Genomic DNA, 24,099 nt, shown 5'->3' with positions numbered 1-24,099 from the left:
AACAGACCAGCTTTGCTACCTTGTTTGGAGATAAAATTGACATATTAACATTATGTTAGTTTCGGGTGTACTTGCTACCATTTTAAGACCCAAAAGACAATGGGATAAGCACAAGAGAGCCTTGGAGATGCAAGAATTCTATAAACAGTCAAACCATAAGGTGTATTAGTGTGTAAAGACAGTAGAAAGGCATTTTACTTAGGGAAAAGGCGTAGGAAAAATACATTCAGGAGTCTTCCCTGAAATCACCAATAAAATGAGGGATGGGTCTGACTGAGGAATAGAAAAATTAGAGCATAAAAAACTGGCAGTGACATTGATACCAACTAAAGAGTTGGCAAAAGCCAAAGACAATGATTGAAAAACAGGATTTTGTGGCTTGAAAAAGAAGTGTAAACAAAACTGGGTCTATCATCCTGGATTAAAGGGACAGATATAAGGTACGAGGGCAGCAGGCCTCGAGATGGAAAAGCACATTAAATTTGTCATTACATAAAGAGGAATATAAAAAGGGATGATTTGTCATTGACTTTAATGATTTGTGAAAAACCTATATTTTTACTTGATAAACTCAAAGGCAACCACCAGGAGAATTAAACATAGGCTTTCTATCTTGCAGACCACTATAGAAAACAAAAGCAAATATGGAAAAATCCAGAAAACAGGTAATAGCAAGAAATATGTACTATAAAATGGGATGACTGATAACCAAACAAATCAGCAATGACCAAATAACAACGATTATACCACGGGTTAAATCCCAGCTAGAGTGGAGGCGCTGCAGTTTTCAGGACAGACCGTTTGTGCCTCCAGGCTTTCACTAATGCTAAACCCTACGCTTGGTTTGCTAACCCCGCCATATTCGTCGAATTCGAAGCTAAGACCTCCAGTCCCGGCCGGCTTCCTCCCTGCAGCCCTCCCGGGCCAGCCGGGGCTGAATGATCGCTCCCGGTACAGAACGAAGCAGGCGCGTGCGAAACTGATACTCCGGGTAGGGACGAAGTCCTCATCTCACCCCCACTGGCCTCCGGATGCAGCGTGGGGGTCGGGGCCAGGTCTCATGCCACGTGTGGGGCACTGGGTGAAAGCACTCACACCTTGCTGGATTGTAATGTGTATCTTTTTCCTCGCTGCCCTTCTTCTACCCCACGGACGGTGAGCCTCCGCAGCAGCAAGTTTCAAACAGGCTCCGTTTGCTGCCGGACAGAGTCACGGCCCTTCGAAGCCCCTTACACGCCGGCCTGCGGTCTCCGCGCCCAAGCGGGTCTTCCTTCCGCGGTGTCAGATTCCCTCCGGGAGGGCTCGCCCCGCCCCCACCTTGCAGACTTGCAGTCTCACGGCGTCCGCTGGGAGGCCGCGTCGGGAAGAGCAGGAGCGGGAGAGGAATAGGGGTCGGGGTCCACATCGAGAGCCCCTTCCCCAAACCGGAGAGGCTCCTCCCAATTGCCAAAGAAGTGGCGGAGGGCGCGGTCCCACTGGATTTATTGGAGATCAGAGCCTGGGGGGTGAACCCAAGGGGTTTGGGGGTGGGTAACAGGCAACGAGCAGAGGGCCTCGGACCGACTTACGCAGCCCTGGAGAGGGTGAGATAGAGGGGTCCCACGCGCGAACCCCGACGCAGCTGCAAAAGGGTTAAGGCGCTGCGCCCCGCCCCAGCCTGGGGATTGGCGGCCCTGGGGGGCGTGGCCGGAGGGCGGGCCCGCGTTTGCCGCAGCCGCGGGTGGGCGGGGCCCGGGCGGGGAGCGGGAGGGGCGCGGAGCCGAGCCGGGCCCGCGCCGCGCGCCCCGCCGGGCGGGCTTCGGGCTGCGCCAGCGAGCCGGGACGGTGGTGCCCGCTCCGAGGACCCCGCGCTGGACCCTGAGGCAGCGAGTAAGTGAGGCCGGCCCACCGCGGCACCCCTCCCGGCTCCGACCTGTAGCCGTGCCCGCTGCACTGCGACGCTCGTCCTGCCGGACCCGGAGCTGGGGAGGGGGTGCGTCCCGCTGCTGGGGTCCCGGGGCGGGGGAGGGGAGTGGAGATAAGGCCGATGATGTCATGGATGCTTCACCAGGCCTGGGGGGAGGTGGCGGCCGGAGGGGGTGCGGCCCGGATTATGTCACCTCTTCCCTCTGCGCCCCGCCCCCCGGGGCCACACGCGCTGGTAGGGAGCTAGGGAAGATGCGAGAGGTATTTCCTGCACCACAGAGACCCTTGGGCACCTCCTCAGGACAGCTCGTGGCCAGGGTCTCTATCTACTGGCGCTGCGGGCCGTGGACTGCTGGTGAATGGCGAACACCCCCACTCCCCTGCGCGAAAGCTCGTGTGTGCGCGCGTGTGTGTGCTGGGGTAGGGGGGGCGCTGTCAGCCCCCTCAGTCCTTAAACACCAGCTTCACCAGAGCCAGGATCTAGGAGATGGCTCCCTTCCCCCGTTGACACCAAGAGAAGGTGGATCTCCTCTCACACATCCCAACCAAGAAGTTCTGAAGACCTCTGCACCCCAAAAGCCCTATAGTACCCTCAGTCCCCATTCTCCCTCAGCCCTTCTTCCAGGAAGCCCTTCCTGATTTTCCTGTCCAGATTCACTGCCTCTTCGCATTGCTCATAACGAGCATTCCCACAGCATTCTCTCTGCATCTCCTCGAGGTCTAGGCCCAGAGACCCCCCCCCAGGACTCTGCCATCTGTGCCCCCAGGGCAACCCCAGGCCAACCCCTGGGGAAGCCTCAGAGTGAAATCTCCCTGGAGTAGCCTGAGCCAAGTGCTCCCAAGCCCCTGCTCTCCAGCGGCTATCGGGGAAGCTCTCCTGGGAGGCAGCATTTGGATTGGTCCTTGAAGGATGCAAGGTGGGCATAGAGAGCTGGGAAGAGATTTTGTGTGGAGCAGAGAGGAGCTCAGGTCAGGAGAAACAGGATGGTCAGCGGAAGATGCCTTGGAGGCCCACTGCAAGCTCTGCTCTTGTTCTGGGGACTGAGAGGAATGCAAGGCCTTTTACCCACAATACATTTACTTCTTAAAATCCCTGTAAGGTAGGTGTGAGAACCCTTGGTGAAGTAACCTGCATTCATTCACCCCTAATCAGTTCAGCTGGGATTTGCACTTGAGCTGATGCCTCCAGAACTCGTGTCAACTGTTCTTGGTGCTGCTCATGGAAGAATCTGGGCAAAGCAGGGACAAGATCAGCTTTGCCTTTTAGAAAGAGTCCCCTAACAGCTGTGTGTGGGAGGGAGTGCAGGGGGGGAAAGGCCAGCGAGGACCCTCCAGTAAGGGTGCTGGCAAGAGGGGCTACTGAAAGCTTTAGGGGGCGAATGGGCTGGTATAGGGCCTCTGAGACCACAAGAGAAGGGTGGAGTGTTCTTAGCTTTGGGAGTGACACAGGGAAGGAGGAGTTGAGTGGTCACTGTGGGTTGGAGGGACCTGCCCATGTAGAGCCCGGGTACAATTCATTTGACCGCTTTATGACCATCAGTACTCTGCATAATGTCCCAGGCACTGAAGGCTGATGGTGCAGAGATAGTGGCAGAGTTGGGCAACAGGCTGTCATCTCAGGTTGTTGGGCTGATGCCTTGAGGCCGCCTATGTGGACCATGCTCAGCCCCCTGGACCAGTTCAGGACCCCAGCCCATATATGAAGCTCAAATCCGCCCCCCCACCCCGGGCTCAGTTTCTGCCTATCAGGGAACAAATGCTCTTCGTCCTGCCAGCTCCCTGGTGGGGTTTTGAGAAAAGAAGCTGCAGTGGCCCAGACTCAAAGAAACAAGGGGCAGGAAACGCTTGCACAGGATTGATCATGACAGGTTAGAATTATGGCAAGACAATCTTTGGGGAATGAGGCTCCAGGGAGAGCTGCTGTGGGTTGACAGTCAAGGACTCCCCAGGTAGAGCAGGAGATGGTCCCAGGAGACATTCCTGGGAACACCTCATTTCCATCTAGGACTCTGGGCATTGAGCTTGTCTGGGAACCACACACATCCCAGGGCAACAGTGGCACAGAGTAGCCTATGAGAAGCTTCAACCTGTGGTCAGATCCTCCTTTTGTGGATCAGAGAAGGTAGTACCGCATGTTTGTACTGTACCCTGCATCTCAGAAAGCACCCTACCAAACACTGTCCCCTGTTACTCTGGTGATCAACATGATCACTTCTGAGGTTTGCTCTTGCCCACATCCAGGCATCTGGTGGAACCCTCTTGCCTAGCTCATCTCACTGTTGGCATCTTCCTTCAGCATAGCAACATACTCAGGTTTCTAGAATGCTTAATTTAAAATTAGAAAAAGTGCCTTTGGATCCCAAAGACCTTAAGTTATTGCCTTCTCAGGCCTCCTCCTTCACTAGGGAACTCTCCCATCTTTCCCTCCAGACCCAACCACCCTTGTAGCCTGGCTTGGCCATGCACCCCTTTTCTGAAGCCATTCTCTTACAGTGAGGTTTCCACCTGCCAGATCTAGGATACACTCTCCAATCCCGACTTTACCTGGCCCCTTTCTCACACTGGAAGCTGCTCCGACATTCTGGAAGCCCCCCAGCTTGTTCTCCAGGGCCTGCCTTCTTCTGGCCTCTTTCTTGCATCCAGGCTGCCTCCCAGGCTTCTGGGGCCCTGCCACCTTCCCTCCGTGTGGGGCCCCGCCCATATACCCTCAAATGCTAATCATCGCAGTCTCTTTCCACCCACTGTGAAAGAGGTCTCTGTGTGGTCTTTCCCAAAGTACCTATTTCCCCTAAACATCTCACCCTGTTTTGTTAAGGGTGTCACACCCACCCTGGTTCCCCAGCTTGGATTCCTCCCTTACCCCCACCCCGAACCCCATCTCTGTGAAGTTTTGTCAGTTCTTCCTCCCAGACCCCGCCCAGGCCTTGGCACTAGTTTCAAGCCTCAGGCCACTCAGCCTTCATCCTCCCAGTCCTCAGTTCCTCCATACATTGCACCCAAGGATGCTGAGAAAGGGGTCATGCTTAAGGGTGGGAAGGGGATTTGGGGATTGAGGGGTAACTGGGCTGGAGTGTGTGGGGAGCAGAGGCAGAGCAGGGTCTAGAGGGGGGCCTGAGAGGCACTCTCTCTCAGGGTCTTGCACTTGGTGACACTGCGCTGAAATTCTGCACTAGGTTCCTCTCTTGCCTCAGCCTAGACTCAGCCGTGTATGTGGGGATAGACTGGCTCATGGGAGGAAGGTGGTAGAGTGCTGTTCTCCACCCCTGGGTGGACAGATGCTGAGAGAATGGAATTTTACAAAGGCAGTGGGGCCTGGCTTGGTGGTGAAGTTTCCAAACACTTAGGGCTGTAATTCCAGGTGTGGTGGCCAAAAGACTCCTGAAGGACAAGAGTTTTGTCAGGTTCCCCAGGTCGGGGTCTAATAGGAAGGACGCAGCACCAGAATGGGCACCTGGCTAGAAGATAGTCTGAGGGGCACTGGAGGGTCATGGAGTGCCGCCCGGACCCCTTCACCTTGGTAGAGAAGTAGGGCTCCTTGGGGGAAAGTGGATTTGGTTCTGAGGGCCTGCCTCCACGACTAGCACTGCCTGGTGCCTTGGCCCCGCCAGATTATGCAGATCTCTAGGGCAGGTGTTCCCCGGTGTGGATTTGAGACAAAGGAACCAGGAAGTGGGGCCTCTATGAGCACAGGTAACCCGAGGCCCTGTCTGCATGCCTGCGCTGCTCCTCCTGCTCTTGTGGGCTGGCCTTGGGGGATGGGGGGAGCGCGCTCATGGAAGGGCTCAGAGGACTTCACGGTTCAAGGTCCAAAGGGAACGGGGGAAGGGGGTAATCCAGGAAGTCTTCCCGGTGGCAGGGAATTCTTAGAGCGGATGGGAGGCGCGGAATCCCCTGCGGGCGCAGCTGGGGACGGAAGCCCCGCCCATCGCCCCGCCCACCTGTGGGAAACGGGGACTGAGAGCGAGGCACTGCCAGCGGCCGCAGCTGGTGACACCGCGTCCTCTGTCCCAGCCTCAGCCAGCACCCGGGCTTCTGCAGAGGTACTGACCGTGGGGAAGGGGCCCCTCGTGCGGCAGAGTTGGGAAGACCTCCGGAAGGTCCCCTCGCTACGCTCTACGGCCACGGTCCCCAGCCGTCCGTGGGGGGGCGGGGCGTGCCCGAGGTGGCGCCCACATGCGACCCAGGGGCGCGCGGCGGCACCCACCCCCTCCCCCGACAAGACTCCCGTCCCTCCCGCGCCCGTCGCCTCGGGGCGCCCGGCGCTCGGCAGCTGCATGAGGTAGGTCCTTCATTCCTCCCATTTCGCAGAGGAGAAAACTGCAGTCCGGGATGGCTCAGTCGGCCCGTCCAAAGTCGCCCAGCCGGTTCGGGCCGAGCCCCGACTGCGAGAGTGAGGCACATGGCCCCTGCAGACCGGGCCTCGGAGGGTCCCAGGCTTGAGGACCCGTCGGCCCCCCACCCCCTTGGAAAGGCAAGGAGAGGAGCCTGCGCTGGTAGTGAGCCTCCACTTCTGCCCTTGACTGCAACACCCTAGGTTAGGGGGCTGGGAAAGACCCCTACTCAGAAGATTTGGTTAGGGGTGGATTCTCGCCTTCCCTTAATTTCTGAGGTTCCCTATTGAATTCAAGTATTGTTGTACCCTTCCAACCCTGTCTGTCCAGCCCATAAGGTTGGGTTATAGGGATTCAAACCCAGGGTAAAGAGTGCCTAAGTTTTGGGGGTTGCAGTGGGGAGTTGGGGCTCATGGAGGATGTGGGGTTGAGGCAGGAGCTGAGGGGTGGAATGCTGAGCTGAGCAAAGCTGGGAGGGTATGTGCATGGTGCCCTGGGGTTTGGACACGATCAGGGCAACCCATTACCAGGCTGTCATTCTTACTCCAGCCCCGTTCCTCCATCCTGGGAGTCTGGGAACTCTTGTGTCCATTATAAGGAAGGGACACTGAAGGGCTGGGTGCAAGTGCTGCTCGGGCTGACTCTGCTGGGGTGGTGGGGGTGGGGCTGACCTATATTTGCCTTCCCCCCTGTGCCCACAGTGCCCCCCTGGCTTAGTCATGGCGAAGCTGGAGACACTGCCTGTGCGCGCTGACCCAGGGCGGGATCCTCTCCTGGCCTTTGCCCCTCGGCCCTCTGAGCTCGGACCCCCAGACCCTCGGCTGGCCATGGGCAGTGTGGGCAGTGGGGTGGCCCACGCCCAGGAGTTCGCCATGAAGAGCGTGGGCACCCGCACGGGGGGTGGGGGCAGCCAGGGCAGCTTCCCCGGCCCCCGAAACAGCGGTGGCGGGGCCGGCAGGGAGAGGCCAGGCCGTTACCCCTCAGAAGACAAGGCTCTCGCCAACTCCCTCTACCTCAATGGCGAGCTGCGGGGCAGCGACCACACTGATGTCTGCGGCAACGTGGTGGGCAGCAGTGGTGGCAGTAGCAGCAGCGGCAGCAGCGACAAGGCCCCACCACAGTATCGCGAGCCCAGCCATCCACCTAAGCTCTTGGCCACCTCTGGCAAGCTAGACCAGGTCAGTCCTTAGGGCCTTTCTCGGCGGGGGGGGGGGGGGTAGTTCAGAGAGGAAGGTAAGGTGTGGGCCCTGGAGGTTGGGCTGGGGAGTCACGGGGTGGGGTCCTGGGGGCCAAGTCTAGCTGGTGGTTCCAGGTAGAGACTTGGCCATGAGGTGGAGACCCAGCTGGGAGGGACTTCCAGGATGGAGATTAATAGGGGGTGAGGCTGAACTTCTCTCAGCTAGAGGGAAGAGGAGGGGCCTGGGTTAAGGCCACATTCTGATACCTGCTCCCCCCTTGCTTGCTTTTTACTCAGTGCTCAGAGCCGCTAGTTAGGCCTTCGGCCTTCAAGCCTGTTGTACCCAAGAACTTCCACTCCATGCAGAACTTGTGTCCCCCGCAGACTAATGGTACTCCCGAGGGACGACAGGGCCCTGGTGGTCTCAAGGGTGGACTGGACAAGTCTCGGACCATGACCCCATCGGGCGGGGGTGGGGGCGGCCTCTCCGACTCGGGCAGGAACTCACTCACAAGCCTGCCCACCTACAGCTCCAGCTACAGCCAGCACCTGGCGCCCCTCAGTGCCTCCACCAGCCACATCAACCGCATTGGCACTGCCACCTACGGCAGCGGAAGCAGCGGCAGCGGCGGGGGTGGTTCGGGCTACCAGGACCTAGGAACCTCTGACAGTGGGCGGGCCTCCAGCAAGAGTGGGTCGTCCTCCTCCATGGGGCGGCCAGGCCACCTGGGCTCGGGGGAGGGCGGAGGTGGAGGCCTGCCGTTCGCGGCGTGCTCACCACCCTCGCCCAGTGCTCTGATCCAGGAGCTCGAGGAGCGGCTGTGGGAGAAGGAACAGGAGGTGGCAGCTCTGCGACGGAGCCTGGAGCAGAGCGAGGCGGCGGTGGCCCAGGTGCTGGAGGAGCGGCAGAAGGCATGGGAGCGTGAGCTGGCAGAGCTGCGGCAGGGTTGCAGCGGGAAGCTGCAGCAGGTGGCCCGCCGCGCCCAGCGCGCCCAGCAGGGCCTCCAGCTGCAGGTGCTGCGGCTGCAGCAGGACAAGAAGCAGCTGCAGGAGGAGGCAGCCCGGCTGATGCGGCAGCGGGAAGAGCTTGAGGACAAGGTGGCCGCCTGCCAGAAGGAGCAGGCTGACTTCCTGCCCCGGATGGAGGAAACTAAGTGGGAGGTGCGGGCAGGGGGCTTGGGCTTTCTCTTTCTGAGTCTCCCTCCTTCTGTCACTCTGGAGAAACCCAGAGCTGTGGCCCACTGTCACAGGGGAGTGAAGGGGAGGGGGACAGAACAGATGAGGGTCTGTGAGGGCCAGAGTGGCCCGGGGGTCTGTGTGAGATTAGCCACATGTGTCCTGAGTCCAAGGAGGGCCCGCTGGGTTGTTCCTGTGTGACCCACGAGTTAACCTGGCTTCTGGGGATACTGGGGCCTGGGGCTGGGGTGCCCGGCCGTGGGGCTCTGCCTTGACCCTGGTCCTCTTCGTCCCTGCCCCTGCCCAGGTGTGCCAGAAGGCAGGGGAGATCTCCCTCCTGAAGCAGCAGCTGAAGGACTCGCAGGCGGACGTGTCCCAGAAGCTGAGTGAGATCGTGGGGCTGCGCTCGCAGCTGCGGGAGGGCCGGGCCTCGCTGCGAGAGAAGGAGGAGCAGCTGCTCAGCCTGAGGGACTCCTTCGGCAGCAAGCAGGCCAGCCTGGAGTTGAGTGAGGCGGAGCTGCCCGCGGCGTGCCTCAAGCCCGCCCTGACCCCGGTGGACCCTGCCGAGCCCCAGGATGCCCTGGCCACGTGCGAGAGCGACGAGGCCAAGATGCGCCGGCAGGCCGGGGTGGCCGCCGCCGCCTCGTTGGTTTCCTTGGACGGGGAGGTGGATGCTGGCGGGGAGAGCGGGACGCGGGCCCTGCGGCGGGAGGTGGGGCGGCTGCAGGCCGAGCTGGCGGCTGAGCGGCGAGCCCGGGAGCGCCAGGGCGCCAGCTTCGCGGAGGAGCGCCGCGTGTGGCTGGAGGAGAAGGAGAAGGTCATCGAGTACCAGAAGCAACTGCAGCTGAGTTACGTGGAGATGTACCAGCGCAACCAGCAGCTGGAGCGGCGGTTGCGGGAGCGCGGGTCAGCTGGGGGGGCCAGCACACCCACCCCACAACACGGCGAGGAGAAGAAAGCCTGGACACCCTCCCGCCTCGAGCGCATTGAGTCCACGGAAATCTGATCCCCTACCTGGGCATGTGGCCTTTTGACAAGTGCCCTTGTCAAAGGCCAGAGTCCCCAGTGTCCCTTCCCTGCCATGTCTCTTCCCCATGTCTCCCATGTCCCCAGACCAAAGAGGTTCTCAAAGCAGCTGTGACCAGGTCCCTCCCCTCCCCGCACGGGGTGCCCTTGGGGCTCTACCACTGGCCCTCTGGGCAGCCCCTTTGGACCCTCCTCCCAAGGAGGGGAGAGAGGGAGGCATGTGTGGGAATTGAGGGGCCCAGGCAGCGGGGGAGCCCCCTGCTCCCCGTCTTGGCGCTGTTTTGCTGGAGATGGGAGGCAGCAGGCCTGTAGTGCCCTGAGGTGCCCCAGCCCCTGGGTAGGTCTGGGTGGCTACTGTTGGCCACCCCGGTGTCTGGTGATGCTCTGTGTGGTCACTTCAGAGGTCATGTAGCCTGAGGGGGTCTGCATGGGGTCTGCCAAAGCTGACAGACCTTGGGCTCCTGGCCTCTCTCCTTCCTGTCCTATTATCCCTCCCTGGGCAGATTGACAGGACAAGTGGGAGCAGATAGCCTGTATGTGGTTGAGAGGGCTACCTGCCCAGCCCCTCCCCCCAAGGTCTCTTGGGCTCAGGCCTTGGAGCCTGGCCTGGTCCTGAGTATATGTCCCTATGTACATATCAGGGGCCGGCCATAGGGAAGGCTGGGGGTGGAGACTCAGTGCCCAGGGAAGATCTGCTCTCCTGTTCTTGGGAAGAGTCACCTGGAGGCTTCTTAGCTCTACCCCACCCTTCTGGCCAGGACCCCACAGGGTGATAGCCCCATCTGCTTGGCTTACCCCACACCCAGGGCCACTGTCTGGCTCTAACTACAGCTATTAAGTGCTACCTGCCTCTCAGGCACTCCCCTCACCCGGTTTCTGAGGTCATATGAGTGTCTGTGATGTCTCCCTGTGTCTTTTCCCACTCGATTCCCCCAGCCTCCCTCTGCTTTCACGCTAAGAACATCATTGTCCTAGGCCACCTCTTCCCCCAACCTCACCTTTTCTTCCAGTAGAAAATTCTGCTTGATCTTTGGTGCACTGCCCACTTCCAAGCTCCAATGGGCCCAAGCCTGAGCCAGAGGCCTTTGTTTGGGGGGGCGAGGGAGGATGGTTGTGATTGCCCTTGAAGGACAAGGCTACCTGAGAGGAACACTGACCCCTGAGTTCCCAGGACCTCAAGGTAGCCCAGTGTTTGCCCAAGGTGGGCCTGGCATGGCCATCAGTGGGGGTTGGGACAGCACTGTCATGTCCCTCCTCCTCTCAGCATCCTGAGTCTATCTTCCTAAGATAGGAAGGGAAAGGCAAATTTCTAATTCACCAGCAATAAAAATTAGAGGAGGCTTGGCCCTCAGCCCTTGTATTTCTCTCTTTTCACTCTCTTCCTCCCACCCCCCAAGACTCGGTTTGGAGGGCAGGGTGGAGAGAGCTGGCAACTACTGTGAGCAAGTTCCCCAACCCCTGACCAGCCTCCTCCCATGACTGGTGACTGTTTAATGAGCTGTGCATCCCCCACAAAAACAAGAGTGCCCCTCTGTGTGGCCTCTATCCCTCTGCACAGCCCCTTCCAGGTGACCCTCACCAGATCTCTGAGCTGGGTGGGGGGGGCCATCTGGCAATCACTGCCCATTCTACTCACCCCTCACTGTACCTGCCCCAGAACCTGGGCCTGGGCCAGAGGGGCAGGGGGAAGAGAAGGCATTAGTAGGAAAAAAAAAAAAAAATAGAAAAAAATATGAACAGACTCAGCTTTGGGACTTCCAAACACAAAAGAAATTATATATAAATATATATAAATATATATCTACCATATGTGATGGAAAGACTTCGTTTTCTTTTCCCAAAGAAATAAAATGGAGAAAGCCTCTTGAGTGGCATTCTTTGGCCTGCTTGTGTCTTTGTAGGTTGGGGAGGTGAAGCCTAGGTGAGGAGGGTGTGGAGGTCAAAGCTGGAGTAAACATTTCTTGGGAGGAGGTATGAGGCTGGAGGTGCTCATTGGGCCATGCGAGAAGGTTGGCCCAAAGCCCAAGTTCCTCCATGTTGCCCAGGAGGAGTGGATCCAAGTTTCTGCTCGATGGGGCTTTCTCTTCAGCTCAGATTGTCACCCTGAAGGGTTTCAAGGTGGTTCTAACTCAGCATCTGGACACCAGGCTGCTGGCTGGAAGGCAAGACAGCTAGATGTGGTATCCTGAGCCACCTTACAGTGACTGGCCAATATTTGAGGGCAGAAGACAAAAACACAAAGGTTGAGAACAAGGTTGTTATCAGTGGTGAAGCCCCAAAGGCAGAATGGACCCAAGAATGCTGTGAGCAGGGAACTGTCCTTTGTGCGTAAGCGCTGTCCTTTATGTAACTGCCTCTGTCATCTTCACAAAGCCCCCCTCCCCGACTCAAGAATGCAATGCAATGCAATGCACCCCACTACAAGTAACAACCATATTTACAAGATCTTAAAGAGTGGTTTATTTTTTCTCACCTGACAATTCTGGTCACAAGCATCCCATCATAAGTATTGGTTCTTCAAGGACATAAGACTTCATTCTACTCTCCCATCCTTAGCATGTAGTTCCCTCAGTGCCACAAGGTGGCTGCCACAGCTCCACAAGAGACGGAGGCCACACTACTTTATCATGAAGGTAAAAGCTTTCCCAGAATCCTACTAGTCCATTTCTCCTTAAATGTTGTTGGCCAGAACTGAGTTGCATCCTCTTCTTATTTTGGGGGAGGCTGGGAAATTGACTATTTGGCAAAGAACAGGATTGTCATGGCTGCCTAGGAGCAATACGGTTCATCTCCTGGGGATGGGCTCTCTGCTTTTTCTGGGTTCTTCTCGCAAAGAGAGTCATAATCAGCCACTAGGAATGTCTGCTCTGGTCTGGCCCAAGTGAGATTTTCAGAAAAACTGCCCTGTGCAGAGCTCAGGAATTGGGATGCCAGGCTTGCTCCTCCTTGAAGTGTCCTCCCTGCATTGGTTTTTGTCTCCCTGACAAGATGGAGGTGCCCTGGAAGGAGCGTCAGTTCTCAAGTCTCCCTCGCAGCACTTAGGGTAGGTGGACCCGCAACCAAGGCACTGACAAGGTATGACAAACTCCAACTGGCAGTGCTCAAGTTTCCCCCAGAACAGCAGTCTGGGACCAGGCCCTCCTGGAGGATCTCTCCCTTGCTTAGTTGCTGATAGCCGCTCACGTGTAAGCCCTCTCAGGGAGATTAATGATGACCCTCGCTCAGCAGCCATAGCACAAGCCTCCTCCAGCTCCAACTCCTCACATGCATTTCTCCTAACAGGCTCGGCTATCCATCACTAACTCTTCTCCTGAGAGCACTTCATAGATGCATCTCTATTATAGATGCGTGATTATCCTCACTATACGGTTGAGAAACTAGGCTTAGATAATTAATGTCACTTCTCCAAGGCAATAAAAGCCTGAGTGGCGGTCTGGGATTCGAACCAGTATCTAGCCTATTTAGCGACTTCCAGAGCGGTCCATCCACGGCGCTGTTCCCCCCTCCGCAGGTCCTAGACTTCCGCGTCCTCTTAGCAAGGTCCTCCACTGGAAAACGTCCTTGGAAAACGCTGACAGGTCTTTTGAGCCTCGGCGGCATCCGTCACTAGCGCAGCAGGCGGAAGTAGCGGGCAGTTGGCCGGAAGTGGGGCTCTGAGGTACGGGTGTTGCTGGAGTAGTCGTGGTGGCACGGGGATCCGGGGTCTGGTGTTGCGGCGCCCGCGTTCGCCAGGCTCAGGTGAGTGGCGACTGCCGGGGAGGAGGTCGTGGCGGCCTCTCCTTACCCACCTGGCCCTTGGCCAGCCTCTCCCGTCCTGGGCGGCGCAGGGCCGGGCGCGTCGAGGTCGGACTCCGCGCTTCTGGGCCCGGCTGCGGACTCCTTTCGCAGGCCCGCTTTAGGCAGCATCTCGGCGACCCCGCCACTTCAGAGTTCTGTGACCTTGGGCAGACGGTTCGTGTGAACCTTGACTTTTCCTCTGGGAGACGGAGATAACAACTGCCTGCCTCGCAGGGCTGTTGGCGGAATGCAGCGAGGTGCTTTGCCGCACTCCTTATCACACTTTCACGTGCGTGCTAATCACTTGGGGATCTGGAGATTTGGGGATGTAGGTCTGGGGTAGGGTCCGAGGTTATGCATTCTTGACCAGCTTCCAGGTGAGGCTGATTCCGCTGCTCCGCAGGCCACAATTTGAGCCTCAAAATCCTACAGTATTTTGCTTAGCACTGGGTCAACTTGAGTCTTGAGTAAATATCAATACGATGTATACCTATTCCCCATTTTTAACAGACGGTTTCTGGTTGCCCAGACCTAACTAAGGGTATTATTGATGTCTTCCTCCCTTTTCTCTCCAGAGATAAAAATAATTGCCCTTTCTCTTTCTGTGCAAATCATGACACAGCTCTTCTGTCCTGACTCAGGGAGCCTTGGGCCCTCTTTATACCAGTTACTCATCCACTCACTCAAACTAGGCTTCACTGCTCACTCACTGTAAACCTTGAATAGTGCTTCATCCTATGGAGCTGGTAGCCAAGCGCTTTAGGTGTTCCTAAATGTGTCTGGTGCTCCGTGCTCTAGTCATTTGTTGCAGCTGGCATGTTAATTCCCGTTTTCTGCACTTTGCTCACATTTTGTGGATAGTAAGAACAGTGGCTTCTCCAGAACTGGATTCTACAACTCACTGCTCTGAATGGCCTCAGGCAAGCTCTGGGATGAGTTCACTACTGTCTAGTAGACCAAAATAAAAATCTGAAGACTCAGTGTTACAGCGGAGAAAGTGAGGCCTTTGGCAGTGTGCAGGCCTAGTTTATTTGACTGTATGATTTTCTTCCCTGTTCATTGGGTTACTTTTCTGATTCCCAGCAGGGTCTTGTCATTCATCATGCAAATAAGTCAACTTTTATATTAGAGAATTCTGAAGTTTCCCCTTCAGCTGTCTGAAAAATTGTACTGCTCAGCCTTGCAAACCTAGAATAGATTAAAACCAAGTACTGGGTTGAGTTGGCCAGTTGACATGACTTTGGATGCAGATATTTCTCTTTACTTGCAAGGATTTGGTAGCTCCACTCTCACTGTCTGAGAGGTTATGAGTGCCTGCTCTCTGTTGTTAAACCCGGAGATTTTCTAGATAAAGCGTTGTGAATCCTTTAAGAGCAGTGGCTCTAACAAAATCATCTGTGGGGTCTTGTCAGACTGTTTCTACCCAGGCGCTTCTTGCCATTCTGATAGAGGAATAGCAGAGGCTTAGAGAAGGGGAGGAGAGGGCTATATAAGCTGGGGGAAAAAAAAAAGTTTCACAGTTAATTGTGACGTGCTGTTTTCTCCAATAAGAATGGAAACTAGAGGGCGCATTGGTGGCTTAGTCAAGTGTCTAACTCTTGCTATCTGCTCAGGTCCTAATCTCAGGGTTGTGAGATCTAGCCTCAGTGGAGCTTTGTGCTGGGTGTGGAGCCTGCCTAAGATTCTTTCTCTCTCCCTCTCTTAAAAAAAAAAAAAGAAAAGAAAGTGGAAACTGGAACAAAGTGGAGGGGATGGGCTGTTAGACTTGGTTTTGGTTTGGCTTAACTCTAGGTGATACTTATCTTGACCCAAACACTTTAGCACTAGTGTTTGACCTTCATAGTAGTAGATCCCTCTTTTGTAGTCTCTGCTCCTATGTGGAAACTGAAGCACAGAAGAGTCTAGCCCAGTTAGCATTTGCATTAACAGCTAAGGGTCCTTAGGTCAGTCTCTAAGCCCTCACCAGGGGCATTAAAGCTTGGTAGACTCTCAACACCTGGAGAAATTTAGTTTTTTGTTTTAATTCTCGGTTACTCAACAATTTTTTTGCTAAGACAAGATTAGAATTTGAAGTATCCATTTATTTGTGGCTATTTTATGAGGACATGAGGGGTTAAACCTTTGTAGCAAAAGGACAGAAATCAGAATTCAGAGAGGAGATCCAGTAACTGGTGAATTGAATATGCTGAGAGTATCATAGACTTAACCTACAGTTACCATGGCTGTCTTCCTCCGATGGGCTCCCTTCCTCTAACTTCTGGATTATAGTTTAAGTGAAACTATTTGGCTTTGCTCAGACCTGTACCTGGAAGGTAGAAAGGTAAGAAAGAGTCTTCACTCCTACGAAATTCCATTGCTCAGGGTGGTTGGGTAGTGCCAGGGGTCTCTGAGGCTTCATTCTGGTTTGTTAGGACCCCTAAAGAGGAGATGAGGAGGAGGATGTACAGATAGTTAAGTTTATACATTTAAACTAAGAAAGGAGCTTTGTGCTGATGTCGCATGTCTTTGAACCTCTAGAGAAGGCATCAGTAGGTACGGACTGGGGATCTCAAAGTATTCCCTTTCCATCTTTCTTACCGATTCTCTGGGAGTTCTTAAGGAAAGAAGAACTAACTAACTCAGCTGTGTTTTCTGTTTGGACAAAGGAGAACATCTCCTTTGCCGTGCCTTTTCTCCTTACTGTTCTGCTTTATTGCTTCTGTATCTTCCCTTCGTTTCTTTCCTTTCCTTTCCTTCCACAGTACTCAAGACCAGACTTCTAAAGTGATTATATTTCAGACCTATGTATGTAAATACAGTGTCTATACAGTTATGCTAAAAGTTGCATGGTGAAAAGGTAAGTACCTCCTATTTGCCATTTGCAGTTGGCTTTGCATGCTTCTACGATTCTTTATTTTGTCATTTCTGTTGCTGGGCATCCTTAAAGAAGTTTTGTAGACAGTTGGAATTGCTTAGACTAGAAAAGCTTTTCAACATTTTCCTTAGAACGTAAGGTTACTTTCTTCGAGCACTGATTGTCTTCTCGAAAAATACCTTAATTTCCTGTTAGTACATGCATTTGGCAAATTTAATTTTTGTCAAAGTTGGACATGGTTTACACAGTCCAATAGTTTGATGGAACTTACAACACTAAATATTAATTCCTTCTTTCCCCCTCCTTTTTTCTTCTGTGGAGGTACTTTCTACTCTGTTTCTTTTGACATTTATCACTATATTTCTAAATAATTGTGTCGCTGTTTCTTGATTTCTAGGAAGTATCTATATCTATAAAATCTTTGGCTTCTTTATTAGGGGTTTTGTGGCTCTGGGCGTCACTACCCAGTCCCCCGTTCTTCTTCTCCTCCTTGCATCTTCCATATATAGTTTGCTTATAGTTTTTGGTTAAGCTGATCTTCAGGGTTTATAGCAATAAGATTATGTAAATATTCATAACTGAGTAGGGAGCATAATATAAAATTTTCTGTCTTACACAACTTTTGTTTTCCCGGAGTTAATAATTTTTGTCACTATTGTTACTGGCTTTGTTTTCTGTCTACCAATTGCTTGTCCATCCCCAGATTATTCCTCAGAAGTATAAATCTCCTCTCCTTGGTAATATTTACTTCCTCTGGCAGGAACTTTATGTCTGCTCACAGTTCCAGTCTTGGGATCTTCATCATTATCCCGGGGTTTCCTTTTGCTTCTCTCCTGTGTTGAGATTCGGGATCCCTTATCTCTCCTGCTGACTTTCAGGTCTTCAGTTGTGTTACTTTTTCTTCCCTTGATGAGGGGATATCTTGTAAATCCATTCCTCTCTGTAGATTTTGGTCTTTGAGGTCTTCTCTATATTCTTTTCGTAAGTGGTATAAACAAACCATAGTGATAGCGTGGATCCTAGACGACAGACATAGCTCATTTTGCACTTTATTGCATTTCACAGAGAGAGCGTTTTTTACAAGTTGAAGGTGTATGAGAAGTTGAAGGTTTATGAAGGTCGAACAAGTCTGTTGGTACCATTTTTCCAACAGCATTTCCTCACTTCCTATCTCCATGTCACATTTTGGTAATTCTTGCAATATTTCAGATGTTGTTCATTATTATTTATTTGTTATGGTGATGTGTGATCTGTGGTTATGACTTGCTGTAAGCTCAGATGATGGTTAGCATTTTTTAGTAGTATTTTATAATTAAGATATGTCTGGTGTTTTTTAGACATAATGTTGTTGCACATTTGACAGACTATGGTATGGTGTAAGCATAACTATGTGCACTGGGAAATCAGGAAATTCCTTTGACTCACTTTATCGCAGCACTCACTTTATTGTAGTGATCTGGAACCAAACAACATTACCTCCGAGGTTTGCCTTTATTAGAGGTGAGGGGCTTTTGAGTTCATCCAGTTCTAATGCTCGAGCTCCCCTATGTCTGGAAACCCTATGATTGTTCAGGATCCTCCCCTCCTTTTTATATGGAATCTGACTCCTCCTCTCGTCTAGAGTACACCCACAATGTGAATTTTGGAATCAGACGATCTTTGATCTCAAACCCCACTCCATCTCTTAGCTGTGTAACCTTCAGCACTTGTGAAGTGTCCTTTTCCTCATTCTCAATATAGAGATAATAAGACCTACCTTACAGAGAGGTTGTAAGGATTGGAACTAATGCAGATTTAAAAAGTGTGTATACTGGGGGCTCCTGGGTGGCTCATTTGATTAAGCATCTGCCTTTAGCTCAGGTGATCATCCCAGAGTCCTGGGATCAAGCTTGTGTAGGGTTCCCTGCTCAGCAAGGAGTCTGCTTCTCCCTCCCACCACCCCTCACCACTCCTGCCCTGTTTCTCTCTCTCAAATAAATAAAATCTGTAAAAAAAAAAAAAAAAAAAAAAAGGTAATTAAAAAACAAAACAACAAAAATAAATAAAAAGTGTATACTAGGCTTGGCACAGAGGAAGCCCTAAAATGATTGTGGCTGTTGTTTTTTCCATCTTGGGGCTTAGTCTGTATTTTTTGCAAATCAAAAAGAGCCACGTTAATTCAAAGTACAGAATCAATTCAAAATACAGAATTGATAGTACTCAAACATTGATGTTCGAGGAAATGGTTCTTTTGTTCATTTAAGGACCATGCACAATAATTTCATTAAGTACTCTTAGGTAGTATTTATTGAAGTAATTTAAGTTATTTAGTGCTTTTAAAATTAAGTGCTTTTAAAATTATTTATAAAGGCATTTGTTAAATTAATTTATATATTCTTCTGTATTAAGAGTTTCGATGCCAGGGGCGCCTGGGTGGCTCAGTGGGTTAAGCCTCTGCCTTCAGCTCAGGTCATGATCTCAGGGTCCTGGGATCGAGCCCCGCATTGGGCTCTCTGCTCATCAGGGAGCCTGCTTCCCCCTCTCTCTCTGCCTGCCTCTCTGCCTACTTGAGATCTCTGTCTGTCAAAAAAATAAAAATAAAATCTTAAAAAAAAAAGTTTCAATGCCAATAAAAAGGGGTAAAAGTTATATAGTTATAAAACGCTATATAGTTACTTTCCTTTTATATAAATATTTTAGGTGCTGGCACTCATTCGTGTTCAGTTTGTTCCACTGAATATTTGTATGTGCTTTTTCTCATGTTGATCCCTACAACACACTTACCCTGTAAACCAGCCCTCTACTTCTGGGCGGACATTTGAATTGTATTCAGGTTTGTTTTTCTTTAAGATTTTTAATTTTTAAGTAATCTACACCTAGTGTGGGGCTTGAACTTAAAACCCCTGAGATCAGGAGTCACACACTACCAACTGAGCCAGCCAGGCATCTTTAGAGCACAGTTATTTTGTAAAAAAAAAAAAAAAATGTTTTGTCTTTTGTTGTTGTTATTTCAAACTAGTTTTCAAGATGAGTTGAAGGTCTACAGATTTGACAGTTTATGGCTTTAGTTGCAAATTATGTTGAGCCAAATATGGATTCCAGGTTCTAAAGCAGGTCTTCTTAAAAGCCCTGTTCTGTCGGGGCACCCTGGTGGCTTAGTCAGTTGAGCGTTGGACTCTTGGTTTCAGCTCAAGTCATGATCTCAGGGTCGTGAGGTGGGGCGCGGCATTAAGTGAAGAGTCTGCTTGAGATGCTCTACCTCTTCCTCTGCCCCTTCCCCTGCTCACATTCTCTTTTTCTCCCTCTCCCCCTGCCCTTGTCTCCTAAATAAATTAAAAATCTTTTATTTGTATTTTTTTTAAAGATTTTATTTATTTATTTGACAGAGATGACAAGTAGGCAGGGAGGCAGGCGGAGAGAGAGGAGGAAGCAGGCTCTCCATGGAGCAGAGAGCCTGATGCGGGGCTCGATCCCAGGACCCTGGAATCATGACCTGAGCCAAAGGCAGAGGCTTTAACCCACTGAGCCACCCAGGCGCCCCAAATTAAAAATCTTTTAATTTTTTAAATCTTTTAAACCTTAGTTTTAATTAATTAAAATTTTAAGTAATTAAATTAATTAATTAGACCTTTAATTTTTAATCTTTTAAAGCCTTCTCTTCCTCCCTCCCCCCCCCAAAATAAATTAAAAATCTTAAAAAAAAAAAAAGCCCTATTCTGTCAACTGGAGAGTTCTATTACTTGCTGTTTTGTTCCTACCATGCCTGTAGTGCAATATTGGTTGAGATTTGTAGTGACTGTTTTGAGGCATAAATCTTTAGTTATCTCTAACTATTAAAGGAAAAGTTATTTCAGTACTACTTTTCTAATATTTTCTAATTTTTAAAAAGTTGGCCATCTGCATTCATAGGAATAAACTAATGGTCTATAGCAAACTTTTTCTATAAAGGGCCATGTAGTAAATATTTTATGCTTTGCAGGCAGGCCATACATTTTCTGCCACAGTTACTCAATTCTGCTCTTGTAGTGAGAAAGCAGGCATAAACAATACGTAATATGTGGCCTGGCTATGCTCAGATAAGACTTTACCAAAGAATATGTAGAGGGTAGATTTGGACCTGTGGACCATAGTTTGCCGACCCCTGGTCTGTAATATCTGGACCCAGAGACTGAAACATAGTAGAGAGAATGGTCTACAGGCCACGGTAAAGAACTAAGTATCTAAGGATTTAGTGTGATAAAATTCTGCTGTGGTTCACAAAGAAATCAGAGCATACATTCCTACCATCCAGAGAAGCCTGCTTAGCTGGACTGCCCGAACAAAGCCATGGGGCATGCCCTGTGGCCACATGGTTCTCCTGCCGTGGGCTCTGGAGGGAAGGGCTGACAGGAGAGCTGTGCAGGAATTTCAGAAAGTCACCCTGACATCCTCAGAACTTGCTCATGTGCAGCAATAACCCTACCTGGTCCACATCTTGGCAGCTCAGGGCTCACTGGGTTTTGCTTGTCAGGCTTTGGTATTTCTCCAGTGTAGGGAAAGCCAAAAGCCTTTAGCGAAAACAGGAGCTTCGCAGAGTCCGTTTTATAGCCCCTCATGGCTCCTACCTCGGGGGACAGTGGGGACTGCGCCCCTCAGAGGCAGGGTAATCCATGCCTGACCACTGACAACATTGCTAATAGCCACCTGCAGAGGAGAGCTGTGCTGCTCCCTTGCATGTCAGTGGGGCAGGCCAGTGAATTGGTGTGCCCTGAACCCGCAGCCCAACTCTGAGATGCTTTTTGCTTCCCACCCGTGAAGTGACAGTGAGCAGGGGGCATCAGCCTTCTGCCTTCTCCCGCCAAAAGGAGTTTTTGAATATATGTACCAATTGCGTGACTTCTCTGTGATAGTGATTCGATATCTGGTAAGCCTCCTGGGGAGGAGAATAAGCATCTTGTAACAGGTGTAGGAGCAGCATGAGAACACAATCCTGTAATCAAAAGCTTCATACCTAGGGACAAGGAGGGTTATTGTGGGCATAATTAAACTTTACACCAAATCCCACTTTTTACTTTAGGAGTCAGCACAGAAGCTTTTACCAATGTTTTTATTCTCCAAGTGGGCCCCTTATGCCTTGATATCCAGGAGAAGGAGTTTATCCTTGATGTATGCTGGCTTGTGGTTTGGGCATTTACTAGCATGGAACTTATTCGAGTGGATAGCAGTAGCTTAATCCCTTTCTTAAAATGTGTGCGTTTTTGTATTGTGATAGGTGGAAGCCACTTATTCTTCATCTACCCTTTTTTCAGTATCTGGCACCAATTCTGGCCCAGTCATTTGTGACCAATGGCTCTTGCGATATGCCGAAGATTTCCAGGCAGTTTCTGTGGAACGCCTCCCCGTCCAGCTCTAATCCAGCACCATGTAAAGAAATTGCCTGGACAAACCTGTGAGGACTGTGTTCTGACTGCCAGAATGATCTGTACTGACCCCAGAATGGCAGCCACCCTCAAGTTATTAAAACCTTTAGGATATCGAGCGTTTTGCAGTCCTTTTGCCTGCAGTGCCACCCAGAGTGTGACATACCGGAATGTGGGAAGCAGCGCCTGGCAGAGGGGACAGGAGCCTCCAGAACACAGCGGCCTCTGCGAGCCTGCCAAAAAAGCTGGGAACATTCCTAGCACTTCCACTTCTCGGAGGCTCCTGACAACCAGCAGTGCCCTTCCAGGTTCGGAATCCAGCGGGGTCTCTGCCTCACAGGCCAGCACGTGGAAGCCAGGCTCCCCTGGGTCCACAGGCATTGTTGAAGACAATGTAGAAGTGTTTGATTCCTTTGAAGACCCCCGAGGTTTCCTACAGCTAAGACCAGAGTACCAGCTCCACAGCTATAACAGATCAGAGACTTGTCAGCCCCTTTCCGTTTCAGAAGGTGAATTAATTTTGCACAAAATCACAGTTTCTCAAGATAATCTCCAGCCTCAAGTCATTGCTGATTATCTGTGTAAGCTGAGCTCTTTGCCTGCAGAGCGGCACCCTGCAGTCCTGTCCAGTCCCAGCTTTGCTTCGCTCTGCCAGCTGAGTGTGAAAAACATACAGCTCTTTGATGTCCCAGATCTGATCAATATTTTGAAAGCCTTTGTCAGTTTAGGAATCCCTTGCTCCCATTCAGTGCTGGATGTATATGAAATCAGATTTTGCAGGAAGGTGTGGGAGATGAGTCTAGATCAGCTTCTCTTGGTGGCTGACCTCTGGCGGCACTTGGGCCGCAAAGTACCTCGGTTTTTTAAAATCTTTTTTAGTTACCTTAATTTGCATTGGAAAGATCTATCCTTGTCCCAGCTGATTCACCTAATATATATTATAGGTGAAAGTCGTCAGGTACCCCAAGACCTCATGAAAAAACTGGAATCGTTGATTCTCAAGTATATAGACTCGATCAATTTAGAGGAGATTGGTACAATCTGTTTGGGGTTCTTCAAATCAAGCAGTGGTCTCTCTGAATATGTCATGAGGAAACTTGGAGACTTGGCTTGTGCTGACATGCAGCATCTGAGTAATTATGCCCTAGTGAATATTCTTAAAATGTTCCGTTTCACTCATGTGGATCACGTAAATTTCATGAAGCAATTTGGCCAGATCGCTCCTCAGCGAATTCCTTTTCTAGGAGTTCAGGGTGTCATGCACCTGACTCTTGCTTGCTCAGCCTTACGCATCCTGGATGAAGGGCTAATGAATGCTGTGGCTGCTTCTTTGCCGCCTCGGGTGGCATTCTGTCGAAGTAAAGACATAGCCAAGATTCTGTGGTCATTTGGAACTCTGAATTATAAGCCACCCAATACAGAAGAGTTTTATTCTAGTCTGATAAACGAGATTCACAGAAAGATGCCTGAGTTCAGTCGATACCCAGAACACCTGCTCACCTGCCTGCTGGGCCTGGCCTTTTCTGAGTACTTTCCGTTAGAGCTCATCAACTTTGCTTTGAGTCCAGAGTTCATCAGGTTAGCTCAGGAGAGAACTAAGTTCGAACTCACTAAGGAGTTATATACTCTTGATGGTACAGTCGGCGTTGAGTGTCTAGATTACAGAGGCAATCGTCTTACTGCTCACCTTCAGCAAGAGGGGTCGGAAATGCTGTGGAATTTAGCGAGGAGGGATATGTGCTCAAAGCCTGAATTCCAAGAAGCTCTCTTTTTACTGGAAAACATGTTGGGCGGGCCCCAGTACATCAAACACCATATGATTTTGCCTCATACCCGGTCTTCTGACTTAGAGGTCCAGCTTGACGTTAACATGAAGCCATTACCATTTAACGAAGAAGCCGTACCACTTGAAGATAAAGCCAAGTTGAGGCTGAAGCACGTGGGAGTCAGCCTTACAGATGATTTGATGACTCAGCTACTAAAAGGGAAATCAAGAGTACATTTCCAGAGAGAAACTGAGCCAAAGACTGAGCAGCAGGCAGGGATATTAGCGAAGGCAGCCATACATTTGGGGAGCTCCCCTGGCGGTGTGGCAGGCAGGTTGGGGGCCATGGAGATGGCAGGCCCTCATCCCCCAGCCTGCCTGCAGGCCCCACAAGTGAAGCTGGCTATTCAGTTGACAAACAAGAACCAGTACTGCTACGGTTCCAGGGATCTGCTCGGGCTGCACAATATGAAGAGGCGGCAGTTGAAGCGGCTCGGGTACCACGTGGTCGAGTTATTCCACTGGGAGTGGCTCCCGCTCCTGAAACGAACTCGCTTAGAAAAGCTGATGTTCCTCCACGAGAAGGTGTTCTCCTCTGCTCTCTGAAGGGCTCTCAGGGACGTTGTTACTCACAGATACTGTGGAGGCATGCTGTATAAGGTTGGGAGACCATTCGAAAAGCCAGAATATGGGTTTGGTAATAAAATCCT

The 24,099-nt window shown here is 51.6% G+C and overlaps 3 protein-coding genes across 10 annotated transcripts in view; all 3 read left to right on the top strand.

Annotated features, from left to right (window-relative positions):
- The first annotated feature begins 1,740 nt into the window (after nt 1-1,740).
- On the top strand, nt 1,741-11,489 carry LZTS3 (leucine zipper tumor suppressor family member 3). Of its 6 annotated transcripts, none has more exons than XM_032859059.1 (5): nt 1,755-1,869; nt 6,214-6,376; nt 6,938-7,414; nt 7,711-8,511; nt 8,897-11,489. In XM_032859059.1, exons 2-5 carry the CDS (start codon nt 6,305-6,307, stop codon nt 9,593-9,595), a joined length of 2,049 nt encoding a protein of 682 aa, XP_032714950.1. In that variant the 5' UTR covers nt 1,755-1,869; nt 6,214-6,304; the 3' UTR covers nt 9,596-11,489. The 6 variants fall into 6 exon arrangements, with proteins under 6 accessions (XP_032714953.1, XP_032714950.1, XP_032714948.1 ...); XM_032859057.1 differs by having other exon boundaries at nt 7,711-8,574; XM_032859058.1 differs by lacking the exon at nt 1,755-1,869 and adding an exon at nt 4,704-5,945 and having other exon boundaries at nt 7,711-8,574.
- Nucleotides 11,490-13,251: 1,762 nt separating this feature from the next.
- Nucleotides 13,252-24,099, top strand: part of UBOX5 (U-box domain containing 5) — a 34,735-nt gene continuing 23,887 nt past the window's right edge. For 2 of the 3 annotated variants that reach the window (XM_032859052.1, XM_032859056.1), the window contains exon 1: nt 13,254-13,353. The gene's annotated coding sequence lies outside the window, so the exon portion shown is untranslated. Of the gene's footprint in view, nt 13,354-24,099 lie in introns of all 3 variants that reach the window. The other variant, XM_032859054.1, reaches the window with a different exon arrangement.
- FASTKD5 (FAST kinase domains 5) lies at nt 13,256-24,020 on the top strand. Its single transcript, XM_032859051.1, has 2 exons — nt 13,256-13,353; nt 21,514-24,020. Exon 2 carries the CDS (start codon nt 21,551-21,553, stop codon nt 23,993-23,995), a length of 2,445 nt encoding a protein of 814 aa, XP_032714942.1. The 5' UTR covers nt 13,256-13,353; nt 21,514-21,550; the 3' UTR covers nt 23,996-24,020.

This window comes from Lontra canadensis, unplaced genomic scaffold (assembly GCF_010015895.1).
Source record: "Lontra canadensis isolate GAN:19392208 unplaced genomic scaffold, GSC_riverotter_1.0 scaffold16, whole genome shotgun sequence".
Lineage (NCBI taxonomy): Eukaryota > Metazoa > Chordata > Mammalia > Carnivora > Mustelidae > Lontra > Lontra canadensis.
This window is presented reverse-complemented; position numbering and strand designations above follow the sequence as displayed.

Coding starts and splice junctions, on each gene's coding strand:
- LZTS3 (XM_032859057.1), top strand. CDS start 6,305: ATGGCCCCTGCAGACCGGGCCTCGGAGGGTCCCAGGCTTGAGGACCCG. Junction 7,415..7,710: donor CCTCTGGCAAGCTAGACCAG/GTCAGTCCTTAG, acceptor CTTTTTACTCAG/TGCTCAGAGCCGCTAGTTAG. Junction 8,575..8,896: donor TGGAGGAAACTAAGTGGGAG/GTGCGGGCAGGG, acceptor GCCCCTGCCCAG/GTGTGCCAGAAGGCAGGGGA.
- FASTKD5 (XM_032859051.1), top strand. CDS start 21,551: ATGGCTCTTGCGATATGCCGAAGATTTCCAGGCAGTTTCTGTGGAACG.